The sequence below is a fragment of the Meles meles genome, chromosome 1, assembly GCF_922984935.1.
Source record: "Meles meles chromosome 1, mMelMel3.1 paternal haplotype, whole genome shotgun sequence".
NCBI lineage: Eukaryota > Metazoa > Chordata > Mammalia > Carnivora > Mustelidae > Meles > Meles meles.
In genome coordinates, this window is record NC_060066.1 from 503,603 (window position 1) to 527,939 (window position 24,337).

General features: G+C 55.4%; 3 protein-coding genes across 5 annotated transcripts; 2 read left to right on the top strand and 1 right to left on the bottom strand.

Annotated features, from left to right (window-relative positions):
• Positions 1-16,158: 16,158 nt before the first annotated feature.
• SLC52A2 (solute carrier family 52 member 2) lies at positions 16,159-18,806 on the bottom strand. 3 transcript variants are annotated; one of them, XM_046020897.1, is made up of 6 exons: positions 18,429-18,805; positions 17,911-18,099; positions 17,699-17,814; positions 16,947-17,308; positions 16,731-16,854; positions 16,160-16,623 (listed from the first exon to the last, which is right to left on the bottom strand). In XM_046020897.1, exons 2-6 carry the CDS (start codon positions 18,038-18,040, stop codon positions 16,411-16,413), a joined length of 945 nt encoding a protein of 314 aa, XP_045876853.1. In that variant the 5' UTR covers positions 18,041-18,099; positions 18,429-18,805; the 3' UTR covers positions 16,160-16,410. The 3 variants fall into 3 exon arrangements, with proteins under 3 accessions (XP_045876847.1, XP_045876853.1, XP_045876837.1); XM_046020891.1 differs by having other exon boundaries at positions 16,159-16,623; positions 16,947-17,814; positions 18,737-18,796; XM_046020881.1 differs by having other exon boundaries at positions 16,947-17,814; positions 18,429-18,806.
• Positions 18,807-18,876: 70 nt separating this feature from the next.
• On the top strand, positions 18,877-22,009 carry FBXL6 (F-box and leucine rich repeat protein 6). Its single transcript, XM_046020871.1, has 9 exons — positions 18,877-19,341; positions 19,614-19,772; positions 19,935-19,998; positions 20,295-20,426; positions 20,501-20,608; positions 20,696-20,809; positions 20,907-21,138; positions 21,224-21,470; positions 21,759-22,009. Exons 1-9 carry the CDS (start codon positions 18,947-18,949, stop codon positions 21,907-21,909), a joined length of 1,602 nt encoding a protein of 533 aa, XP_045876827.1. The 5' UTR covers positions 18,877-18,946; the 3' UTR covers positions 21,910-22,009.
• Positions 22,010-22,269: 260 nt separating this feature from the next.
• TMEM249 (transmembrane protein 249) lies at positions 22,270-24,337 on the top strand. Its single transcript, XM_046016650.1, has 6 exons — positions 22,270-22,305; positions 22,505-22,835; positions 23,030-23,124; positions 23,322-23,517; positions 23,706-23,791; positions 24,000-24,337. Exons 1-6 carry the CDS (start codon positions 22,270-22,272, stop codon positions 24,183-24,185), a joined length of 930 nt encoding a protein of 309 aa, XP_045872606.1. The 3' UTR covers positions 24,186-24,337.

The following is a 24,337-nucleotide window of genomic DNA, read 5'->3' on the forward strand; positions in this document are numbered from 1 at the left end:
TCCCCTCTCCGCACCCCTGCCCGCTCCCCTCTCCGCACCCCTGCCCGCTCCGCCTCCCTCCCGCGAGCGCCGCCCCCCGGCTGGCTCCTCCCTTCCGCGGCCGCGCTCCTCGCGACCCGGGGCGCACGCGGCGCTCTTGCGTCCAGGCGGTCCTGCGGCGGCTGCGCTGGGCCTCGTGTCCCCGACTCCGCGCTGGCCAGGGCCCGCCCCTGCTCGCGGGCCGCTGCAGAACCTTTCCGCACTGAGGCTGCCCCCTCCGCGGCTCCGGGCCGCTCCTCCCCAGCCTCCCACGAGGCTCCGCCCGCGCAGCCCAGTGGTCCCGGCTTCTCGTCCTTTATCCGGTGTCTCCCGCCGTGAAATACAGCGCCCCAGGCCTCTTCTGCTACAGCTCAGTGTCCGGAATCGCCTTGTTCCCGTTACCCGCTTGCAGCAGATGCGGGGCTCCACACTCCGGCTGAGCGCAGACCGCTGTCCTCGCTGGCTTCGGGCCTGCCTTGCGGAGAAGACGGGGATCTAACGAGCCATCTTCACAGCCCTGTCCCTGGAGCCCTGGCTAGGGCCTGACCGGGGATCTTGAGCCCCTCCCAAGGCCAGGCTTTCTGGGATATTCCCAGCTGCGTACGTTCAGCCTCCTCGCCCAACCCCGTGATGTTTAATGAAACTGGCCCGGGAGATGGTGTAGGCCGCATAAAAATGCTGCTGCGGCATCTGGGAAGTGGCGCCAGCACGGCTGAGAATAGCAGCTTGAGCTCAGACACACGCAGGGCTGGGAGCCCGGGCCACCTGCCCTGGGGCTGGGAATGGGGGAGGGTGGGGCTTTCTTGCCACTTTTGGGAAACGAAGTCCAGCCAGCTCCCACTTCTCAAAAGCACCAAGGAACGGACTCTGTTCTATTGTCACATCAAAGGACCTCGTACCGACTGGGGCTCCTGTCCCAGGCACAGGTGCCTGGGCTGAATGGGGACACTCTACCCTTAGTTGTGCTATGTGAAGTCAGTTCCCCAAAGCTGAGATGACGGCGCCCCAGGAGTGCCAAGAAAACTTTCCTCCGAGAGGTCACTACGCCTGGTCCACCGCAACCCCAGACGCAGTCCACACAAGTGCTGTCCAGTCAGTCCGCCACTCCAAATCTCCCAGCTCCCTGTGTTCCCATGCCCGCGAGTCTACAAAACTGTTGTTTCTTAGAAAAAATAAAAATAGAAAAGGAAGTGTGGGGCACTTGGGTGGCTCAGTTTTAAGTGTCTGCCTTCAGCTCAGGTTGTGGGATCGAGCCCTGCGATGGGTAGGTTCCCCGCTCAGTGGAGAGCCTGCTTCTCCCTCTCCTTCCCACTCGTGCTCTCGCTATCTCTGTTTCTCTCTCTCTCAAATAATTAAATAAAATATTTTTTAAGAAATGGAAGAATATATTTACTAGGAAGCATGATTTCTCACACAAACATTAAATGAACAAGTATGCCGTGACCAAACAATGTCCCTGCAAAAGATATGTCCACTTTCTAACTTCTGCACCTTCTGATAGGACTTTATTTGGGAATAGGGTCGTTACACATGTAATTGAGTTAAAGTTCTCTGGATGAGATCATCCCGGAGGAGGACGGGCCCTAAACCCAGTGGCTGGTGTTCTTCTACGAGAAGAGAGAGACCTGAGGCACAGAAGAAAAGCCTGCGCGGAGGCAGAGGTATAGGTAGAATGACATGGCCACACGCCCAGGGATGTCGCGGCTGGTGGGCACCACCGAAGCGTGGACGGCCTTGGAACCGGGTCTTCCTCAGAGCCTTCAGGAGCTAGCCCTGCCAACACCTTGACTGCAGATCTCCGGCCTCCAGCACTCTCATAGGAGGAAGTTCTGTCATGGTGCGCCACCAAGTTTGTGGGAACTAGTTCCAGCATTCCTAAAAAAACTAGTACCATGTGTCAAGGGTTTATTTAATTCCTTAACTAATGAGACCCCAAGGAAGTGGTTACAAGTTCAAAAGGGAAGTTCAAAACCCACAAATCTATGTGGAGTAAAGGAATGATGGAATGGATTTTTTTCCTTTTTTAAAATTCAGTTTTATAATCTGTAAAATAAGGTGTTTATGACACTTACAGTTCTTTAAAAACGTTTTATTTATTTACTTGAGAGGGAGATAGCAAGCACGAACAGGCGGAGGGCAGAGGGAGAGGGAGGAGTAGGCTCGCGGCTGAGTAGGGATCCCGATCCCGGGCTGGATCCCAGGACCCCGGGATCATGACCTGAGCTGAAGGCAGACGCTTACCTGACCGGCCACCCAGGCGCCCCGACATTTACATTTTTTTGAAATGAATGTAAACATAGATGGGGATTGGCTTTTTCCACAAGAAAAAGCAATTGAATCTCTGCTGAGGACAATTTATTTGCAAACCTGTAAAAAGGAATGTCTGCACGGCTCTTGGTCATCTGCAGTGGACGGGGCTGCGGGAGAGTCCCAAGGGGATATAAGGCAGGATCCGATAGAGTCAGACACTCCGGACAGGCGTCGTCTACACTCGTGGGGTTTTCCGTTAGAAATACCACGAGTGGGAGGGAGAGGAGCCGGACACTGGGAAAAAGACCGTGTGGTCCGGGCGCCGGCTGGGGAGCTGCCAGCGCAACGTGAGGCTGGAGGAAAGAGCGGGTGCAGCAGAGACGGGCGACGGCCGCGCTGGACTGCCCTCCCCGAGGGCCCCTGCGGAGCGGGCCTCCAGCTCTGCGCGCAGGGGCGGGCTGGGGAGGCGCGGGTTTCGGTCTCATCCTCTGAAGCTGCCCAGAAAGCCTTCGGGGAGCAAAGGCCACGCAGAGCGACCCAGAGCGGATTACGGACTACATCGGGCCCCTGGCGAGGGCGGTGCGGTTCAGCCCGGGGCAAAGACGCCCGAGGTCGCTGCAACCGGCCCCTCCCCGGGAAGATCGGCCGCGACCAAGCTCACCAGTGCGTGAGCCTGCGACACCCCAGCGCTAGGGGAGCCCAGCGCATAGAACGACACTTACATTTGGCTTTTCCCCCATGATTTTTTACTCTTTCAACTTTAATTTTTAAAATTTTCTTTATTTTTTCTTAAAATTTTCTTCTTTTTTCAACCAACTTCCTATTTTATCAACTCCTTTTTAAAAATCTTTTTAAATTTTCATCTTTACAGTCACATTCTATTCCTTCATTGTATTTAATCTTATTTTCGTGTACATATACGTTTTTCTTTCTTTAAAATTTTAAGATACATTTTCTCCTAGCAGACCCAAATACACCCAAAATCGAATGTATGGCTCTGTTCTATTCACCCGCCTAATCATATTCTCTATTTTTTTCTTCCTCGTCTTCTTTTTTTTTTTTTTTGTTAGTCTTTTTAAATTTTCATCTTTACAGTTACAGTCTATCCTTTCAGTGTATTTAGTTTTATTTTAGTATATATAAGTCTTTCTTCCTTTACAATTTTGAAATGAAGTTTCCTCTAACGAAGTGACCAGAACACACGCAGGAGATACTGTACTGCTCTGTTCTGCACATCTGCCTGATTATATCCTTCCTTTTTTTATTGTTGCTGTTATTTTTCTTTCTCTTTTGTTTTTTCTTGTCCTTTAATTTCCATTTTTACAATTACATTCTATCCTTTCATTGTATTTAATTTTATTTTTGTATGTATATATTTTTCTTTCTTTATAATTTTGGGATCTAGTTTTCTAAAAAAAGACCAAAATACACACCGAGTCCAGTGTATTGCTCTGTTCTACTCATCTGTCTCATTATATTTTCTCTCTCTCTCTCTCTCTCCCCCTCCTTCTTTTTCCTTCCCAGTTTCAGGTCTCTTCTGATTTGTTTAGTGTATATTTCTCTGTGGTCTTTTTGCCATTTTAGTATTTTGTTCTCTCATTCATTTATTCTTCTCTGGACAGAAAGATAAGATGGGAAAACTCACCTCAAGAAAGAGAACAAGAGAGATTCCTGGGTGGCTCAGTCGTTAGGCGTCTGCCTTCAGCTAAGGTCATGATCCCAAGGTCCTGGGATCAAGCCCTGCGTCGGGCTCCCTGAAAGCAGCTGCAAGAGGTCTGTAACCTACGAGGGTAGAAAACTTAGATTAGCAGCAGACCTATCCCCAGAGACCTGGCAGGCCAGAAAGGACTGGTATGATATATTCGGGTGCTAAATGAGAAAAACATGCAGCCAAGAATACTTTATCCAGCTAGGCTGTCATTTAAAATAGGAGTGATTAAAAGCTTCCAGGACAAACAGAAACTAAAAAAAAAATTCTGATCACCAAACCACCCTACAAGAAATATTAAAAGGGGGTCCCTAAGCAAAGAGAGAGCCCAAAAGTAATATAGACCAGAAAGGGACAGAGACAATATACAGTAACAGTCACCTCGCAGGCAATATAATGGCACTAAATTCGCACCCTGAACGTAAATGGGATAACTGTCCCAGTCAAAAGACACAGAGTTTCCGACTGCATAAAAAAGCAAGAACCATCAAACTGCTGTCTGCAAGAGACTCTTTTTAGACTCAAAGACACCTCCAGATTTAAACTGAAGGTGGTGGAAAACCATTTATCATGGTAATGGAAATCAAAAGATAGCTGGGGTGGAAATCCTTATATCAAACAAATCACATTTTAATTTTTTGTTTTCTTTCTTTCTTCTTTTCTTTAAAGATCTCATTTCTTTATTTGACAGAGAAAGAGACAACAAGAGAGGGAATACAGCATGGGAAGTAGGAGAGGGAGAAGCAGGCTTCTCTCTGAGCAGGAAGCCCAATGTGGGACTCGATCCCAGAACCCTGGGATCACGACTTAAGCCGAAGGCAGATGTCTAATGACTGAGCCACCCAGGTACCCCAACAAATTACATTTTAAACCAAAGACTGTAATAAGAGACGAGAAAGGATACTATATCATAATTAAAGTGTCTATCCAACAATAATATCTAACAATTGTAAATATTTATGCACCTAACATAGGAGCAGCCAATTGTATAAACCAATTAATAACAAAACACATCAACAATACAAAACAAACATATGAATAATAATACAATAATAGTAGGGGACCTTAACACCCCCCTCCACTGCAATGAACAAATCATCTAAGCAGAAGAGAAATGATGAAATAAGGGCTTTGAATGATATCCTGGACCAAATGGACTTCAAAGATATATTCAGAATGTTTCACCCCAGAGCAACAAAATACACATTCTTCTCGAGTGCACATGAAGCATTCTCCAGAATAGATCACATCCTGCATCACTAATCAGGTCTCAACTGGTACCAAAACATTGGGATCATTTCCTGCAAATTTTTGGACCACAATGCTTTGAAACTGGAACTCAATCAAAAGAGGAAAGTTGGAAAGAACTTAAATACACAGAGGCTAAAGAGCATCCTACTAACGAATGAAAGGGTCAATAAATTAAAGAAGAATTTTGAAAATTCATGGAAACAAATGAGAATGAAAACACAACTGTTCAGAATCTTTGGAATGCAGCAAAGGTGGTCCTAAAAGGGAAGTATATGGCATTAAAAGCCTTTCTCAAGAAACAAGGAGGTCTCAAATACACAACCTAACCCTGCATCTAAAGGAGCTGGAGAAAGAACAGCAAATAAAGCCTAAACCCAGCAAGAGAAGAGAAATGATAAAGATGAGAACAGAAATCAATGAAATAGAAACCAAAAGAACAGCAGAATAAATCAACGAAACTGGGAGCTGGTTCTTTGAAAGAATTAATATAATAATAAACCCCTGGATAGATGTATCAAAAAGAAAAAAGAAAGAACCCAAATATATAAAATCATGAATGAAAGAGGAGAGATTACACCAACACTAAAGAAATACAAACAATTATAAGAACATATTATGAATAACTACATGCCTACAAATTAGACAATCTGGAAGAAATGGATGCATTCCTAGACACATAGAAACTAAGAAAACTGAACCAGGAAGAAATAGAAAGCCTGAACAGACCGATAAGCAGCAAGGAAATTGAAGCAGTCATCAAAAATCTCCCCAAAAACAAGAGCCCGGGGCCAGACGGCTTCCCAGAGGAATTCTAGAAAACATTTAAAGAATAATTAATATCTATTCTTCTGAAGCTCTTTAAAAAAAAAAAAAAAGCGAAATGGAAGGAAAAGTTCCAAACTCTTCTTATGAGGCCAGCAATACCTTGATCCCAAATCCAGACAAACACCCTATCAAAAAGGAGAATTACAGACCAATATCCCTGGTAAACAGAGATGCAAAAATTCTCACCAAAATACTAGCCAATGGGAACCAACAGTACATTAGGAGGATTATTCACCACGACCAAGGGGGATTTATTCCTGGGCTGCAAGGCTGGCTCAACATCCACATATCAATGTAATATACTACATAACTAAAAGGACAAGAACCATATGGTCCTCTCAATAGATGCAGAAAAAGCATTTGAAAAAGTACACTGTTGATTAAAACTCTTCATATGGGTGCCTGTGTGGCTCAGTCAGTTGGGCGCCTGCCTTTGACTCAGATCATGATCCTGGAGTCCCAGGAGTGAGCCCTACATTGAGCTCCCTGCTCAGTGGGGAGTCTGCTTCTCCCTCTGCCCCTCCCCACTCTCACTTTCAAATAAACAAATAAAAACATTTAAAAATTTAAAAAATAAAACGCTTCAAAGTGTAGGGATAGAGGGAACATACCTCAATATCATAAAAGCCACCTATGAAAAACCCACAGCGAATATCATTCTCAATGGGGAAAAACTGAGAGCGTTTCCCCTAAGGTCAGGAACACGGCAGGGATGTCCACTATCACCACTGCTAGTCAACATAGTACTCGAAGTCCCAGTCTCAGCAATCAGACAACAGAAAGAAATAAAATGCATCCTACCTGGCAAAGAAGAAGTCAAACTCTCACTCTTTGCAGATGACATGATACTCTATGTGGAAAACCCAAAAGACTCCACCCCAACATTGTTAGAACTCTGACAGGAATTCAGTAAAGTGGCAGGATATAAAATTAATGCACAGAAATCAGTTGGATTTCTATACACTAACAATGCGACTGAAGAAAGAGAAATTAAGGAGCTGATCCCATTTACAGTTGCAGCAAAACCACAAGATACATAGGAATAAATGCAACCAAAGAGGCAAAAATCTGTTGGTGAGAAAGCAAGCTGGTGCAGCCACTCTGTAAAGCAGTAAGGAAGTTCCTCAAAAAGTTAAAAATAGGGGCGCCTGGGTGGCTCAGTGGGTTAAGCCTCTGCCTTCGGCTCAGGTCATGATCTCAGGGTGCTGGGATCAAGCCCTACATTGGGCTCTCTGCTCAGTGGGGAGCCCGTTTCCTTTCCTCTCTTTCTGCCTGCCTCTCTGCCTACTTGTGATCTCTGTCTGTCAAATAAATAAATAAAATCTTGTTTTAAAAAGTTAAAAATAGAGCTACCCATTGACCCAGCAATCTCACTACTGCACATTTACTCCAAAGGCACGGATGTAGTGATCTAAAGGGACATCTGCACCCCAGTGGTTGCAGCAGCAATGATGGCAATACCCAAAACATGGAAAGAGCCTATATGGCCATCGACAGATGAATGGACAAAGATGTGGTATAAATATATACAATGGAATATTACACAGCCATCAAAAAGAGAAATCTTGCCATTTACAATGATATGGCTGGAACTAGAGGGTATTATGCTAAGCAAAATAAGTCTATCAGAGAAAGAGACTTATCATATGATCTCACTGATATGAGGAATTTTTAAAAATATTTATTTACTTGACAGAGAGAGATCACAAGTAGTCAGAGAGGCAGGCAGAGGGAGAGGAGGAAGCAGGTTCCCTGCCAAGCAGGGAGCCCAATGTGGGGCTCAATCCCAGGACCCTGAGATCATGACCTGAGCCGAAGGCAGAGGCTTAACACACTGAGCCACCCAGATGCCCCTAATATGTGGAATTTAAGAAACAAAGCAGAGGATAAGAAAAGAGAGGAAAAAATGAAATAAGCAAAACCAGACAGGGAGACAAAACCATGAGACACTTAATCTTAGGAAACAAACTGAGGGTTGCTGGAGGGGAGGTGGGTAGGAGATTGGGGTCACTGGTGATAGACAGTGGGGAGGGTATGTGTTGTAATGAGCACCGGATATTATATAAGACTGATGAATCACAGACCTGTACCCCTGAAACAAATAATACATTATATGTTAATTTAAAAAGAGTGAGAGAAATACCACTAAGGTATTGTCTGCTCAGTAGGTTAAGCATCTGTGTTTGGCTCAGGTCATGGTTCCAAGGTCCTGGAATCAAGTCCTGCATCAGGCTCCTTGCTCAGTGGGGTTCCTGCTGCTCCCTCTGCTTGTGCTTTCTCTCTCACTCTCTCTCTATGACAAATAGATAAATAAAATAATTTTTTCAAGATTCTATTTATCTATTTGACAGAGAGAGAGATCATGAGTAGGCAGAGAGGCAGACAGGGGCGGGTGGGGAGAGGGAGAAGCAGGCTCCCCACTGAGCAGAAAGCCCGATGCGGGGCCCAACCTCAGGACCCTGAGACCATGACCCAAGCCAAAGGCAGAGGCTCAACCCACTGAGCCACCCAGGCACCCTAAAATCTTTTTCAAAAAAGAAATAATGGGATACCTGGGTTACTTATTTGGTTAAGCAGCTGCTTTCAGCTCAGGTCCTGATCCCAGGGTCCTGGGATCGGGTCCCACATTGGGCTCCTTGCTCGGTTGGGAGCCTACTTCTCCCTCTGCCTGCTCTGCCTGCTGTTCCCTCTGCTTGTGCTCTCTCTCTCTCTCTCTGTTAAATACATAAATAATTTTTAAAAATAAATAAAAATTAAAAAATAAAAAAGAAATATCTCTAGTGTTTTTTATTTAGTCCAAAATTTAAATTGCTTATTATTGTCTCCCCCCACTTTTCTTTTTTTTTTTTTTTTGATAAATACAGCTTTTTTTTTAATAGCTCTTATTTATTTGACAGACAGAGATCACAGGTAGGCGAGAGTCAGGCAGAGAGAGGGGGAAGCAGGCTCCCCACTGAGCAGAGAGCCCAATGCGGGGCTCAATCCCAGGACCCTGAGACCATGACCTGAGCCAACGCAGAGGCTTTAACCCACTGAGCCACCCAGGTGCCCTCTCCATGTGTTTTTTAAAATTTCTTCTTTGATTTTTTACTTGCCCCATTTGTTGGTTAGTAGCTTCCATGTTACTTAACTTCCATGTTAATGTTATGGAATGTAATGTTAAAGTTATGTTACATAACTTCCATGTATTTGTGTTCTTTCCAGATTTTTCCATGTGGTTGATTTCTAGTTTCCCAGCAATGTGTTTGGGAAAGATGCATGCTATAACTTCAGTGTTTTTAGATTTGTTGAGACTTGTTATATGATCCAGTATGTGACCATTCTGGAGAATGTTCCATTTGCACTTGAAAATATTGTGTACTCCACTATCTTAGGATGGGACATTCTGAATATATCCGTTAGACCCATCTGGTCCGATCTGTCATTCAAGCCACTATCTCCTGCTGATTTTCTATGTGAATGAGGGATCACCTATTATTGCATTACTATGAATTACTTTCTGTATGTTTGCTATTAGAGGTTTTATGTATTTGGGTGCTCCCGTGGTGGGTGCATAAATATTTACAACTATTATATCTTTGTGTTGGATTGTCCCCTCTATGGTTTATATAGTGTCCTTTGTTTCTTGTTGAGTCTTTGCTTTAAAATCTATTTTGTTGGGCGCCTGGGTGGCTCAGTGGGTTAAGCCGCTGCCTTCGGCTCAGGTCATGATCCCAGGGTCCTGGGATCGAGTCCCGCATCAGGCTCTCTGTCAGCAGGGGCCTGCTTCCCTCTCACTCTCTGCCTCTCTATCTACTTGTGATCTCTGTCAAATAAATAAATAAAAAATCTTTTAAAAAAATCTATTTTGTTGGGCAGGGTGTTTTAGCCAGTTAAGCACCTGCCTTTGGCTCAGGTCATGATCCCAGAGTACTGGGATCAAGTCCCACATCGGGCAGTGGCAGGGGGTCCCTGCTCAGTAGGGAGTGTGCTCCTCTCTCTACCCCTTTCCCCTTCTTGCGCTCATGCAGTCTCTCTTTCTCAAAAATAAATAAAATATATTTTTTAAAAAGTCTATTTTGGGGACACCTGGGTGGCTCAGTCAGTTAATCATCTGCCTTCAGTTCAGGTCATGATCCCAGTGGGGAGTCTGCTTCTCCCTCTCCTACTTCCCCTGCTGTGTTCCCTCTCTTGCTGTATCTCTCTCTCTCTCTCTGTCTGTCAAATAAATAATTTAAAAAATGAAAAAGTCTATTTTGTTTGATGTAAGTATTGCTACCTTGCTTTCCTTTCACTTCCATTGCACAATAATACTTTCCCATCCATTCACTTTCAATCTGCAGGTGTCTTTAGGTCTGAAATGAGTCTCTTGTAGGCAGCATATAGGTGGACTGCCTTTTTGTCCATTCCATCATCCTATGTCTTTTGATTGGAGTGTTTAGTCCATTTGCATTCAAAGGAATTATTGACAAGTATGTACTTACTGCCATTTTGGTACTTGTTTTACTGTTGTTTTGTTTTTTGGTTGTTCTCTGTTCCTTTCTTCTCTTATTCTCTTGTCTCATGGTTTGCTGTCTTTCCTTAGTGACATACTTGGATTCCTTCCTCTTTATTTTGCATGTATTCATTACAGGTTTTTTTTTTTTTAAGATTTTATTTATTTATTTGACAGACAGAGATCACAAGTAGGCAGAGAGGCAGGCAGAGAGAGAGGAGGAAGCAGGCTCCCTGTGGAGCAGAGAGCCCGATGCGGGGCTCGATCCCAGGACCCTGAGATCATGACCTGAGCCGAAGGCAGCGGCTTAACCCACTGAGCCACCCAGGCGCCCCGAATCAGGAGTTCTGAAAGAGACATTATACTTATGTAATTGTAATGGTTAATTGATTTTTCACAAGGTGCCAAGAGAGAGCAGGAGATGTAGCTGAATTTCCTAAAACATAGGAACAGACACGGAAAGTTAGATGAAATGAGGAGAGAAAGGATGATGTCCCAAATTAAAGAATGGGACAAACCATAGCAAGAGACCTACCAGAACAGATGTGAGTAATATGACTGATAGAGAATTTAAAGTAATGGTTATGAAGATACTCGCTGGAATGGAGAAGAGAGTGGAGAATCTCAGTGAGACCCTCAACAAAGAGATAGAAAACATGAAAAAGAACCGATTGGAGATGAAGAACTCAATAACTGAAATTAAAAAATACACTAGAGGGAATAAACAGCAGACTAGAGAAACAGAAGAACAGATCAGTAACTTGAAGTGCAAAGGAACAGAAAGTCACCAAGCTGAACAGCAAAAAGAAAAATGAATAGTAAAAACTGGCTAAGGGAACAGGTTAAGGGAACTCAGCCCATCATCCAGTGTGATAACATTCACATCATAGGAGTTCCAGAAGGAGAAGAGACAGAAAAGGAGAAAGAAAATTTATATGAAGAAATACTAGCTGAAAACTTCCTGAATCTGGGAAAGGAAACAGAAATCCAGATGTAGGAGGCACAGAGTCTCCAACAAAATCAAACCAAGGCAGTCCACACCAAGACTCATAGTAATTAAAATAGCAAAAATTAGGGGCACCTGGGTGGCTCAGAGGCCTAGTCCTCTGCCTTCAGCTCAGGTCATGATCCCAGGGTCCTGGGATCCAGCCCCACATCAGGCTTGCAGCTCAGTAGGGAGCCTGCTTCCTCCTCTCTCTCTGCCTGCCTCTCTGCCTACTTGTGATCTCTGTCTGTCAAATAAATAAATAAAATCTTAAAAAAAAAAAATCCTGTAATGAATACATGCAAAATAAAGAGGAAGGAATCCAAGTATGTCACTAAGGAAAGACAGCAAACCATGAGATAAGAGAATAAGAGAAGAAAGGAACAGAGAACAACCAGCTCTGATGGGGTCTCCAAGCGCTGGAAGCCAGACCACCCCCAGCCCCGCCCTGCTCAGAGTCCTGTGCTCCCAGCACAGCCAGGGAGAGGGGAGGCCGGGGATGGATGAGCTTGGGAGACCTCTGGCTTGGTAGGCGGAGGGAGAGGGAAGGCTCAGGAAAGTAAAGAAGTGTGACGTCCTTCACAGCAGGAGCCCTAGACAGGGCCATGGCACTGCTTTGCAGAGGAACCCAGCCAGCCAGGCCAGCCACATTCAACACAGTGAACCCTGAGAGAAGCCCGTCCCCTGCTCCCCGCTGAGACCTCAGTGGGAGGGGATAACTGGCTCCAGGCTCCCAGCCCCACCCCAGCTCCCCATGCCCAGGGAATCCCCGATGGCCTCATCCCAAGGGCCTTTCTCACGGTCTCTGCTCCTCAGCGGAGGCTCCGGATCCCTGGCTTTGCTGGGCACCTGCTTTCTTTTCCTCTCTCCATTCTTTGGCCCCGGGTATGAACACTGTCTCTCCTCGGCCCTGTGCTCTCCTGCCTTCCCCGGGACCTGCTCCGCCGTCTGCAGCCACACCGCCTGCTCAGGGCTCAGAATGGTGCCATGTGCAGAACAGCTCTACAAACATTCAGGGGCGCCTGGGTGGCTCTTGATCTCAGCTCAGGTCTTGATCTCAGGGTCGTGAATCCAGGCCCTGTGCTGGGCGTGGGGCCTACTTTAAAAAGAAAACAACAAAGGGAACATTTGGGGAGGCTGGGGGTGTCAGGGGGACTAGGTAGGAAATCCTTTCCAATCTGCTTTTAAATTAGCTCAGTCTTTCCACCGCCTTTGCAAAGGGATGAAAATTCCAAAGTTGTTTGCAGCTTGTCTTTCACCAAATGAAAATGCTCCTACTGTTATGCAAACACAAAGGAACTTCCCCTGAGAGCAGCCCTGGGACCCTATCTAGAAAGTTCTGAACTCTCCCTCGGAGGTCAGGAGCAGGTCAGGGAATCACTGTGCTAAGGAACTGTAGGAGATGGCCCAGGAGAGGAAAAGGTCATGGGGAGGGTGACAGGGAGTGTTGCCACGAGAATGACCGATTCTCCCCAGGCAAGAAAAGATGGACAAGCGCTGGGTGTCCGAAGGTGTCCTGAATGTCTCAGGAGGCTAGCATCACCGCGCCCTCGGGGGTGGGGGGGGTCGGGGGACACACGTGGCAATCAACTCAGCTCTGCTTCCACAAGCAAGACACCGCGGGCCCTCAGGACTTGAGGTCCAAAGACCGCGCCCAGATGGAACCGGGCTGGGTGATCCAGGACATTTTCTGGGATCCGCCCCTCCACACTGGCCCTGCTTGCCTCTGGGGCACCTTCACTCTCAGATGTGCTCCGGGTAGCTTGTCATAGCTTTTGGGGTGACTGACACTGTAAGACTGACACCGTGGTAGACCTTGATCTGCTCCACAGGAGCAGTGGTCCCTCAGTTCAGTCACCGTGGGCAGGACGATGGACACCATGACTGGACGGTCTGGGTCACCCACCAACCACAGGGCGGGGGCGTGGGCCCTGCGATTAGCACCGCATCAGAACCCTATCAGCCTCCGAGCCAGTGCTTGCAGTGGGGAGGCCCCAAGTGGCCCTGTGGCCTCAGGCACTTAGCATCCCTGAGACGGGGTGGACATGGTCAGAGTGGCTGACTCCGAACGGCTGAGGACCTGCACTCGTTCACCGGCCAGGGTCCCAGAGGCTCCCACACTCCCATTTTCTGGTGCCACAGGGCCAGGAGATCCCTCTAAATTCCATGGAGAGGAGGAAGCCTCTTAGAGGACCACTGTCCTGTGTCCCCAAGCCATGCAGTGGGGGCCCTGAGCAGATGCTAATGGAAGGACACAATCATTTCAGCAGCCAGGCATTATCATACCTTCAACCAGACTGGAAGTCACACCGTAGGGACTCCGATAGGCTGAGAACCAGAGGACCTTTAGTCATTCCACCAAAGCCAGATGAGCCTTGTCCAGACACGCACAGACTCAGCCGCAGGTGAAGCAGCCACACACCTGGGAAAGGAAGCGGCGTGGGGCAGGCCACACCCCAGCTAGGCCCGCTCTGGTTCCGAGGAGCCGGGGGGTGGGACAGGGCCTCGGTGGGCCTGTCGCTCACATCTTGGCCTTCCCCAGGGGGGCATTCTCTGTGGACAGCCAGGTGCCAAAGGTCCTGCCTTGGCCACTGACTCCCTCTGGGGTCTCCTTCAAACTCCCCCCAGCCCTGGGTTTGCGAGACCCTCTGGGTGGGGCTGGGGGCCTGAATCGTGGGCCCCTGCTGTCCAGCTGGCAGTGTGGATGCCCTGGTGACCAGGCTCAGTGCCGGGTAGCCACGAGGAGGAAGGGGGTGTCGGGACGGTGCTCAAGAACTTGGCCCTTCAGCATCGCCCCCCCCCCCCCGTACTTCCTGCAGAGCACGGACAGGAAGGCCCCTGCAGCTTCTAAGGGCAGTGGCTTCCGCGAATTGTCTACCTCCAGCCCTGGCCCCGGGTTCAGGGCCACCTGACCCCCCCCCAGGAGACCGTGATGTCCCGCAGGCCTTACTCCACACCGCAAACACCTTTGATCCTTTCCTGATGAAAGGCAGGAACTGGGAGGCGGCTCCGCCAGCTCCAGCCCCAGCCCTGGGGGGGGGGGGGAGGATGGGGGGGGCAGAGTGTGTGCAGGGGAAGGGGGTGTGCCAAGGCCCGCGGTGGCACTCCACTGCCTCGTCCTCACCCTCCTCCCTCTCAATCTCTCCACTCGCCTCCACCAAAGACAGCTTCTGCCGCTCACACCCCACCTACCAGCCCTGACTCCCAAAAGCAATCAGCCGTGTGAACCCCCCACTGCCCCTGCTCCCTCTCCAGGCCATCAGCACCTTGAGAGGCTGGGACCCGGCAGGCAGCCTCCTGCCCTCAGGACTGGGCTGTGTCTGAGCCACCTGGGAGCCCGGACCGTCCCAATACTCGATGCAGCCCCAGAGCAGAGGCTCCGGTGCTCAGGGCCTGGGGTCCCTCCTACTCCTACTCTCCTGCCCAGCGGGTCCTGCCAGGGCAGGAAGAAAGAGACCTTTAAAGGCCCATGTGCAGGCCAAGTCAAGGACAGGCAGCTTCTGAAGTTTGAAAAGGGCACTCCGGAGACCGGAACAACTGTGGGAAGGGCTTGCGGCAGGAGGGGCAGGAGCCACCTTTCCAGCCCCTCCGGTCACCTGCGTGAGGTCCTTGCAGGTGCAGGCCCCCCCACTGCAGACACGGGGCCCCTTCTCTGCAAGAACAGGGTTTCAGCGCCAGACCAGTCACACCGGATCACAGCCCAGGTGTCCTGCCTCCCCTGCAGAGCCTGCCCCATGGGCCTCCGCTTCTGGCCTGCCCAGCAAGCCCAGAGGAGGGGGCAGAAGCCTGAGCCTCTGATTGCCGCAGCTTCCATCCAGATCCTCCGAGTCCCTGCCTGCCCCCTTGCCCGGCTTCGGCACTCCTTCCAGTCCCCTCCAGCCCTCTGTACGGAAGCACCCCGTTCAGCACAGACTGCAATCGGTGCTACTGCTCTGGTCCCTGCAAACGCTGGCCTAGCCAAGGCCCAGACTGCTCTCCCAGGGCTGGGCTGAGCATGGGCTGCTTAGGGACAGGACTTCTCAGTAGCGCAGAGAGAAATAAAGAGCATGGGCCATTCATACATTGGATCACAAAAGGAGCCAGAAACTAGACACCTGTGGCTCAGGGAAGGCAGCAGTACTCCTGACCAGACGGGTCCCTAAACTGGCTGGAACCTTATACCCCAGTCTCTTCTAAGACCTATTCACTGAGCCCCTTCTATGCCTGGATCTTGCAGGAAGGCCCAGGTATAAGCCCCCTGGCGGACTCTCCCACAAAGGAACAGACACTACCATTGCCACACCAGAAAAGACAGCCTAGTCTATCCGACCCTCGCGCCCAGGTGGCTCAGCCCACACAGCCCAGAGACGCTTACAGAGCAGTGGCCCAGATGGGACGAGGCCTCACCACTCAGCTGGAGACCCTGGGTGAGCCGCTGTTGGGCCGACACCGCGCTACCTCTGGCGACGGTGACCGTCCTCTGTGGGGAGTTCCAAAAAGCTATGGGGGGATGGGGAGCAAGAGTCCAGGGCTCAGAGGACACAACCCCAGGACCTACGATAGTAGCCAGCCGGGGAGGGGAGGACCCCTGCTCAACAAACAGTTCAAGTCACCACTCCAGCTCAGCAAAAGTCTCTCTGCACAATGAAAGGGGATACAGAAGTTAACTACTCGGACCCATGGAGTAACAGTGATTTATTGTGCAAATCCCACACAGGTTCCAGATCCGGGGCCAAGCCCCCAGCCCTAGCTGGGCCCTGGCTCTGGGACTGTTCTGTGGTCCCCACTCTGACCAGCGTCTGCTGTGGAGTGTACAGGTGTCCATGAGTGAACCCACGTGTGAGGAGGGCTCCCTGGGGGTACGGGCACTTGGACGCTGCGGCATCTCAGTCTGACATCACGTCCCCCATCTGCCCAGGCTCAGGAGCCACACTGGTCCACACAGTCCTTCCCGCTGCGGAACACGTGATAGATGCTGGTGGGAGGGAACAGGGCGACGGCCCCGAGCAGGGAGCCCGCCTGGATGGCCACGCCAGCTGCCAGCAAAGCCGGCCGGCCACCACCGTGCAGCAGGGAGCTGGCAGCCACCTTCACGTAGGAGAACACACCCAAGCACAGCACCCACGACAGCACCTGGGGGGACGGACACAGCCGCAGGCTGAGCGCGAGGGGCTCCCTGCTCTGGGGGCAAGCCCTCCCCGCTGCAGCCCTCTCTGCTTCGGCGTCCCCAGTGGACTCACCACAAGGCCCACTCCTGCAGGGGTGCCCACCAGGGGTGGACAAGGGCTCAGGACCGCCAGGGCCATCAGGTAGGCCCCGAAGAGCACGCCCAGCACCGAGAGACCAGCCAGTCCTGCCAGAGACCTACGGGGTGAGCAGGAACTCAGGGCTGGTGCACCAGGACCCTGCCCCCATCCCCACACTCTACCCCTAGGAGCTCGGGGACCCTTGTGTACCTGCAGAGCACGCCCATGGCCAGAAAGCAGGCGAGGGGGTTGGCGGCGCTGCCTAGCACCACGGCCAGGTGGTAGGCCAGGCGGCCATAAGGCAAGCAGGAAAAGCTCTGCACCGCAGGCAACACGCCATTGGTCAGCGCACTGGTGACGGCCAGCAGGCCCAACAGGCAGGCTCCGTGGACAGAGAGCAGCCGCTGGGTCTCAGCATCCGGGCTGGGAGCGGCACGCACTGCTCGGCTCGGCGATTCCTGCAGTGGTGAGGCCTCTTCCTCCTCCTCCACCGCTGGGGCTCTCGCCCGCAGGCCAGACCCCGGACCCCCCGTGGGTGCAGACGGCGGGGTTGGCGGTAACAGCAGGAGACCCTGGAAGGCGGCGGCCGAAGTGACCAGAAGAGCGGTCAGCACCCAGAAAAAGGTGCTGGCGGGAAAACGCTCTGGGAAGTCGTGGGGGAGCAAAAGGGTGGCATTGGTGGGAGACGGCAAACATTCAAGGTGGCCGACGCCCTGCACAAGGGCCAGCACGCAGGGCAGCAGGGCACTGAGGCCCTGACCCAGGAAGAAGGAGCGCAAGAAGGGAGGTGGTAGGTGGCTCAAGAAGGGCAGGAAAGTGACGTTAGAGGCACAGCAGGCCAGTGCCAGCACCAAGGCCAGTGTTAGGAAGGCCACGGAGCGGAGCTGCCCTGCGACTGGGGCCACATGGTGCCACAGGGGGGCCAGCAGGGCTGTGCCCACTATGCTCAGTGCCTGGACCACCTGGATGGGAGCGCGCTCGCTCTTGCCCGGAGCCAGCCGCCTCCACAGCGTCACCACCAACAGACCCAGGTTCCCCACCGCCACAAGCACAGAGAGGTATGACGGGAGACTCCAACCTGCCGGGAAGGGAGAAAGCCAGTCAGGAGCCAGGTGCTAAGGGACCACGAGCAGCTGCAACGGGCCTCACCTAGCACACCTGAAGCCCCACTTACCCTCCGGAAGGTCCTTCACCACGACGGGTAGCTCCACCCAGATCCCGTTGATGGCAGCCCAGGAGCCCATGCCAAAGAGGGCCACCAGCAGGTGGGTCGACACCAGACGGCCCAGTGCGGGTGCTGCCATTCAGCCCAAGACTGGGCCCTTCAGAACAGGCCAGGGTCACGCCCGCTCCTCTTCCCCACCTAGACCCAAAGCAAAGGCTTCAGCTCTCCTGGGAACTGAAGACCTCTTCCATCTCGACAGGGGCAGCCCCGCACGCGGGATCACAGGTCAAAGACACACAACTGGCGTCAGAAGAGGGTCCGGCCGCCTGGACCGGGGAACCTGGACGGCATGGGGATGGCGCATGGGGATGGCGCATGGGGATGGCAGGGGCCGAACGTACCGGACGGCACGCCGGGCCCAAGGAGCCACGACCCCAGAGGAAAATGAGGAAAACCGGACTCCACCTTCGGGTCCGAGCTGGTGCGACCACCACCCTCACCCCAAACGGACACGGCGCCACGCGCACCTGCGCTGCTTCTGCGCCCCCGTGGGAGCCCGACGCTTCTGCGAGACCCACGACAGCAGGGGCGAAGTCGGGCTCCGCGGGGAGCGGCGGGCGGGACCGGCCCTCGCTGCGTCAGGTGGGCGGCGAGGAGCTGCCCGGGGCGCGGCCCTGCCCGCGCCTCCTGACCCTGCACCTGCGCGCTCCCCGCCCGACGGCCCGGCGTCTCGCCACACTCCGAAGGCGCCGCCGGCGGCCTAGCAGCGCGGCCTCAGCCCAGAGCCGGCGGGGCTGGGAGACGCCGACGCGCCGGAGCGGGAAGGCCGGCTCACCCGTGCGAGAGGAAGCCGCGGCCCGGCCCGTCCTCCGCATGGCTCGCCGCCGGAAGTCCCGCCCCGGAAGGGGGCGCGGAGTGGGGGCGGCCCGGGGTTCCGGTCCCGCCTTTCCGCAGGCACGCCCCGCCCCCTCTCGAGGCCCCGCCCCCTTCCGGCGGCCTCGACTCTTCCGCGGTAGCGGGCGGCCCGGGCGTGGGGCTGGGGGCGATGGCTCCCGGGGCGGCGCGGCGGGCCCGGCGCAGGGTGCGGGGCGCCCCGCCGGCCGGGGCGCGGGCTCGCTCGGCCGAGGACTGGTGGTGGGACCGGCTGGTGCCGAGCGGCTCCGGGTACCACCTGCTGCCGTCGGACAGCATGTTGCTGCTGCTGCCGGGCCCCGGGCCGGCCCGCCCCCGCGCGCAAAGGCGTGCGACCCGCCGCACTCAGCGGCTGCTGCCCGCCGGGGCCCGCGCCCCGGCCGCCAAGACCAGGCCTAGAGCGGCGCCAGCTCCGGAGCCGCCGCGGGGGCCCGACCCGGGCTGGGGCGACCGCATCCCGCTGGAAATCCTGCTGCAGATTTTCGGGCTCCTGGTGGCGGCCGAGGGGCCCATGCCTTTCCTCGGCAGGTACCCGGGCCCGCCAAGCGCCGCAGCGGGTTTCGGGCTGACCTCCTGCCCGCCCCGCGGTTCCGAGGCGGGGAGGGGGGCGCAGAGCGCGTAGCCGAGGGAGCGCTGACACGCGTGCGAGAGAGCACCGGCCCTCGGGGGTCCAGTGAGAGCCCCCAGGGCCTGTCCTTGAGCTGAGGTGGCCGCAGCGTCGTGACAGGCCTCTCCTCTTAGAAAACCCCGCAGCAACGGCCACGAAGGGCCAGGCCCCTCAGCTGAGATTTCCTCCCCAGGGCCGCACGCGTGTGCCGCCGCTGGCACGAGGCCGCCTCCCAGCCTGCGCTCTGGCACACCGTGACCCTGTCGCCCCCGCTGGCTGGTCGCCTGGCCAAGAGCGGAGCCAAGGCCGAGAAGAAGCTTCTTGCCTCCCTGGAGTGGCTTATGCCCAGTCGGTGAGACAGCCCCTCTTTCCTTTGTTCCCTGGCTTCGTTTTTGCGGCTCGGAGAAAGCCGCAGGCCCGTTTCTGTCCCCTACACCAAAGTGACGGGATGGGCTGATGCTGACCAAGGGGCAGCGTGGGGACACTATGCAGCTCTGCCTCTGCCGTCGGCCAGGTTCTCCCAGCTCCAGAGGCTGACCCTCATCCACTGGAAGTCCCAGGTGCACTCTGTGTTGAAGGTGAGAGCTCTAGGCTGCCCTGCACACCAGCCGTGACGCTTTGGGATTGCCCAGTACGTCCAGGCAGTGGGTCAGGCACCCGGATCCCAGCGCGGCCCCGTGGGGATGCCTGCCCGGTTCTCCTCGCCTTTCTGTTTCAGCAGGGAGGTGCCAGAAGTGGGAGCACCCATGCTGGCCTTCCAGGGCAGAAAGGAGGTCCCAGCTGAGACAGCAGAGAGGGCTTGGCGTCAGCCACTGGTTTCCTTCCTTCGGAGGCCGCAGAGACCCAATCTCGGCTGGTGCTCTGTCTTCCACAGCTGGTTAGTGAGTGCTGTCCTCGGCTCACCTTCCTCAAGCTTTCTGACTGCCACGGCGTGACCCTCGACACTCTGGTCATGCTGGCCAAGGCCTGCTCCCAGCTCCACAGCCTGGACATACAGCACTCCATGGTGAGCCCCGTGTCCCCAGGGGTCCTGAAGAAGCCTGGGCCGGAGTGACGGGTGCCCATGTGCTGGGTTCCCAGGTGGAGTCCATGGCTGTGGTGAATTTCCTGGAGGAGGCAGGGCCCCGAATGCGCAAGTTGTGGCTGACCTACAGCTCCCAGACAACTGCCATCTTGGGTGCGCTGCTGGTAGGTTGGTGGCAGGCGGGAGCAGGGCCCAGTGCTGAGCCAGGGACTGCCGGGCCGCTGAGCCTGCGCTCTGTGACCCCTCTGCAGGGCGGCTGCTGTCCCCGGCTGCAGGTCCTGGAGGTGAGCGCCGGCATCAGTCGCAACGGTCCTCCTCTCCCGCTGCCCGTGGAGGCCCTGCAGAAGGGCTGCCCACAGCTGCAGGTACTGATGCCCGCCTCCCCCGCCTGCTGGTACCCGGCGCCCTGCCTCCCCCGCCTGCCGCTCTCCCTCCCCATCTGCAGCCTGGGCCTCGCTCCAGGTGCTGCGGCTCCTGAACCTGATGTGGCTGCCCAAGCCTTCCGGGCGAGCGGTGGCTCTGGGCCCGGGCTTCCCCAGCCTCGAGGAGCTCTGCCTCGCCGGCTCCACCTGCAACTTTGTGAGCGACGAGGCCCTGCGCCGCCTGCTCCACGGCTCCCCGAGTCTGCGCCTGCTGGATCTTCGAGGCTGTGCCCGCATCACTCCGGCTGGCCTGTGTGATCTGCCGTGCCAGGGTCAGCTTCCTCTGGGTGCTGGCCAGGTGGGACGGGTGTGGCTCCCCAGCCCACCTCATAGCTTGTGAACACCCTTTGTCTCCAGAGCTGCAGCAGCTTCACCTGGGCCTCTACGGCATGTCCGACCGGCTGACTCTGGCCAAAGAGGGCAGCCACCTGCTGACCCACAAGTGGCGCCACAGTCTGCGGGAGCTGGACCTGAGTGGCCAGGGCTTCAGCGAGAAGGACTTGGAGCAGGCCTTGGCTGCCTTCTCAGCCACCCCTGGGGGCTCATCCCCCGCCTTATGCTCTGTCAACCTCAGGGGCACCCGGGTCACACCAAGCACGGTCAGGTCAGCATCCCTTTCCACTGTCCCTTGGAGTCGGTATGGCTTGCCTCCCCAACAAGCCTGGCTTGCAAGCTTTGAGGGTCCAAAGGGGAGCACATATTGGCCAGCCCCTGCTTCAGATGGCCCTTAGGGACACCACGGGTACTGGGCTTGGGCCTTGGGGGCTCTGGGGGTAGAGCCAGCCATGGCACCTGGGCAGAGAGGGCTCCTCATGCTGGCCTAGCCCTGCCCGGGCCGGGGTCTTCCGGGAACCAGTGGCTGTGGTCCCCATGGCCTGCTCTGCCCCTCCAGCTCTGTGATCAGCAGCTGCCCAGGCCTGCTGTACCTCAACCTGGAGTCCTGCCGCTGCCTCCCCCGGGGCCTGAAGCGGGCCTGCCGGGGCCAGGAGGAAGTCCAGTGGTGCCTGGAGCAGCTGCTCACCAGCCTCCCCTCCTCCGGGTAGGCGGTGCCGGACCCCGGGCACTCTCGTGGCCACCGGTGCCCTCCACCCTTTATGTGTTTGGGATGATTGAGCGCTTTGTTACAATAAAGCATTTTAGGAACTCTGTGTGGTCCTTCGGGTGGGGATGAGAGGACAGGAGTCGTACCTGAGGGAAGCATCCAAAGCTGGAACTGGCGGAGAGCCTGTGGGGTAGGGCGGGGGTGGCCTCCCAGGGTTCCCGAGGCTGCCTGTGCTCATCCTTCGCTCACTCCTCCCTGGGCCTGAGTCCGGGACCGAGTGTGTGTCCTGCCCTCAGGGACACACACACGGAGGTGAACGGTGCGTGGTTGTGTTCGAAGGTCTACCTGGGCAAAAGTGGTGATGGAGGGGGAGGCCTGCTCAGCCGTGGGGTTCGGTGTGGGGAGCCTGCCTGCGGATCTCTCTCCGGCTCAGGCCTGGGATGTCTTGCCACCCTCCCTCTGGGTGACAACTGCGGACCAGGCCAAGGAGGGTGGTGCTGGGTGGTGTGGGGACTTGTGGGGAAGTGCGCGCTCACCTCAGGGCCAGACGCAGGGACTCCCTGCAGAAAGGGTAGTCAACAACAAACCCCTTCTAGAACACGCTGCTCAGAACTTCTAGAACCCAGGCCGCCGCGTCAGCTGGTGTCGCTCTTCAGCCTTTTGAAAGCCTTCCTGAAGGGCAGCCCTGGAGCCTTTGCTGTACCAGGTCAGTCCGACCGCGAGCCCCGCGTGGCGGCAACCCACCAGCAGCCCAGCTGACTCTGTTCCTAACCCAGGTCCCCAGGGGCCGCGTGAGCGGCCTGCCCACGGCCTCCGGGGGCAAGCGCTTCCAGCTCTGGGCCCTGGGACTCTTCTGCACGGAGCGCCAGCTGGCCCAGCGCCTTAAGCACGACAGCTTCTACCCGTTTACCCAGCAGCAGCCCAATGGTGCGCGCCCCGGGGAAGCAGAGCAGGCGGGGGCGGGGACCCCTGCCTGAACCCCCGCGGGGTACAGTCCCGCCTGGGCAGGGCGGGGGCTGGCCGGGATCTGACAGGAGCGGGGGCGGGGCCAAGCCCGGGGCGGCCGGAGACGGCCGCGCCTGCAGGGCCCCGCCAAGCTCCCGGCCGCGCGCTGCCCGCAGTCTTCGTGCTCGAGTACTACCTGGACACGCTGTGGAAGGGGGCTCTGCTCTTCGTCGTCTGCCTCGTCCTCGTCAGCTTCGGCCTCGTGAGCCAGGTGTGAGCTCCGCGCACCCCTCCGCGGCCGGCCTCCTGGGGCTGAGCCCCTTCTGAGCCCCGGCCCCCCGGCCCCTCCCGCCCCCCGGCCCTGGACCCCCAGGCCGTGCCGCCGGCCTCCCGGGGCCGGACCCCCTCCAGATCCCCCTCCAGACGCCCCCACGCCCTTTGGCGACTGAGGCCCCGCGGCTCCCGCAGGTGCTGAAGCAGGAGACGTGGGGCTTCCCCGCGTGCGGCGTGGTCGTTGGCCTGTGGCTCCTGGTCTCGTCCCTGCCGCGGCGCCGCCTGGTGCTGAACCACACGCGCGGCACGTACCACTTCTCCATCCAGGGCCGCACCGTGTGCCAGGGGCCCATGCACCTGGTCTACGTGCGCCTGGCGCTCAGCTCCGACGGTGACGGGGGCGCGGCCGCGGGCGGGGGCGGGTGTGCAAGGAAGGGGCTTGGGGACGGGGTGGGGGGGGCGAGCCGACCTTCTGCCCTGAGCCCCCAGCCCCTCTGCGCTCGCTCCCCAGAGCCCCCTCGGGCCCCAGAGCCCCCGCAGGCCCCGGAGCCCCCGGCTGAGCCGCTCGCCCCTCTCCAGCCTACGGAAGGTGCTTCTTCCAGTTGGTTCTGTGCGGCCACCAGCTCGAGCCGCTGGTGCTGGTGCAGCTGTCCGAGCGCTATCAGGTGGGTCGGCTCCAGCCGCCCGGGGCCCAGACACCCGCTCCCCGCTCCTGCTGCGGGAGGCCTGCCACTGCTTAGGGGCGTCGGATGGGGCCGTTTCTCAGGCGGTGCCCGAACACCCCGCCGTGGGCGCCCGGGCCTTAGCGCCGGCAGCTGGCGGAGGCGCACCCGAGCTGACCGGTCTCCTCCCGACGGCCACCCGTCCCCGCAGCAGATGGAATACCTCGGCCGCCACATTGCCCGGAAGCTCAACATTAACTACTTTGACTGCTTGGCCACGTCGTACCGGCACATGGTCCGCCACTGGCCGCTGGGGTCCACGTTCAGCCCCGGCATCCTGCAGCGCAAGCCGGGCACTTACAGAAGGCGGAGCTTCCAGTCCTACCTGGACGTGTGACGCCCCGGGCAACCCCAAGACCACATTCTCCCTCCCCGGCCAGTCTCTCCCCTTCACCCCACCGCTACTCTCCCTCTCAGTAAAGCCATCTCTTGCCTCCAGACAAGTGTTTCCTCCGTGGGGGTGCAGAGTGGGGGACACCCGCTCCAGGG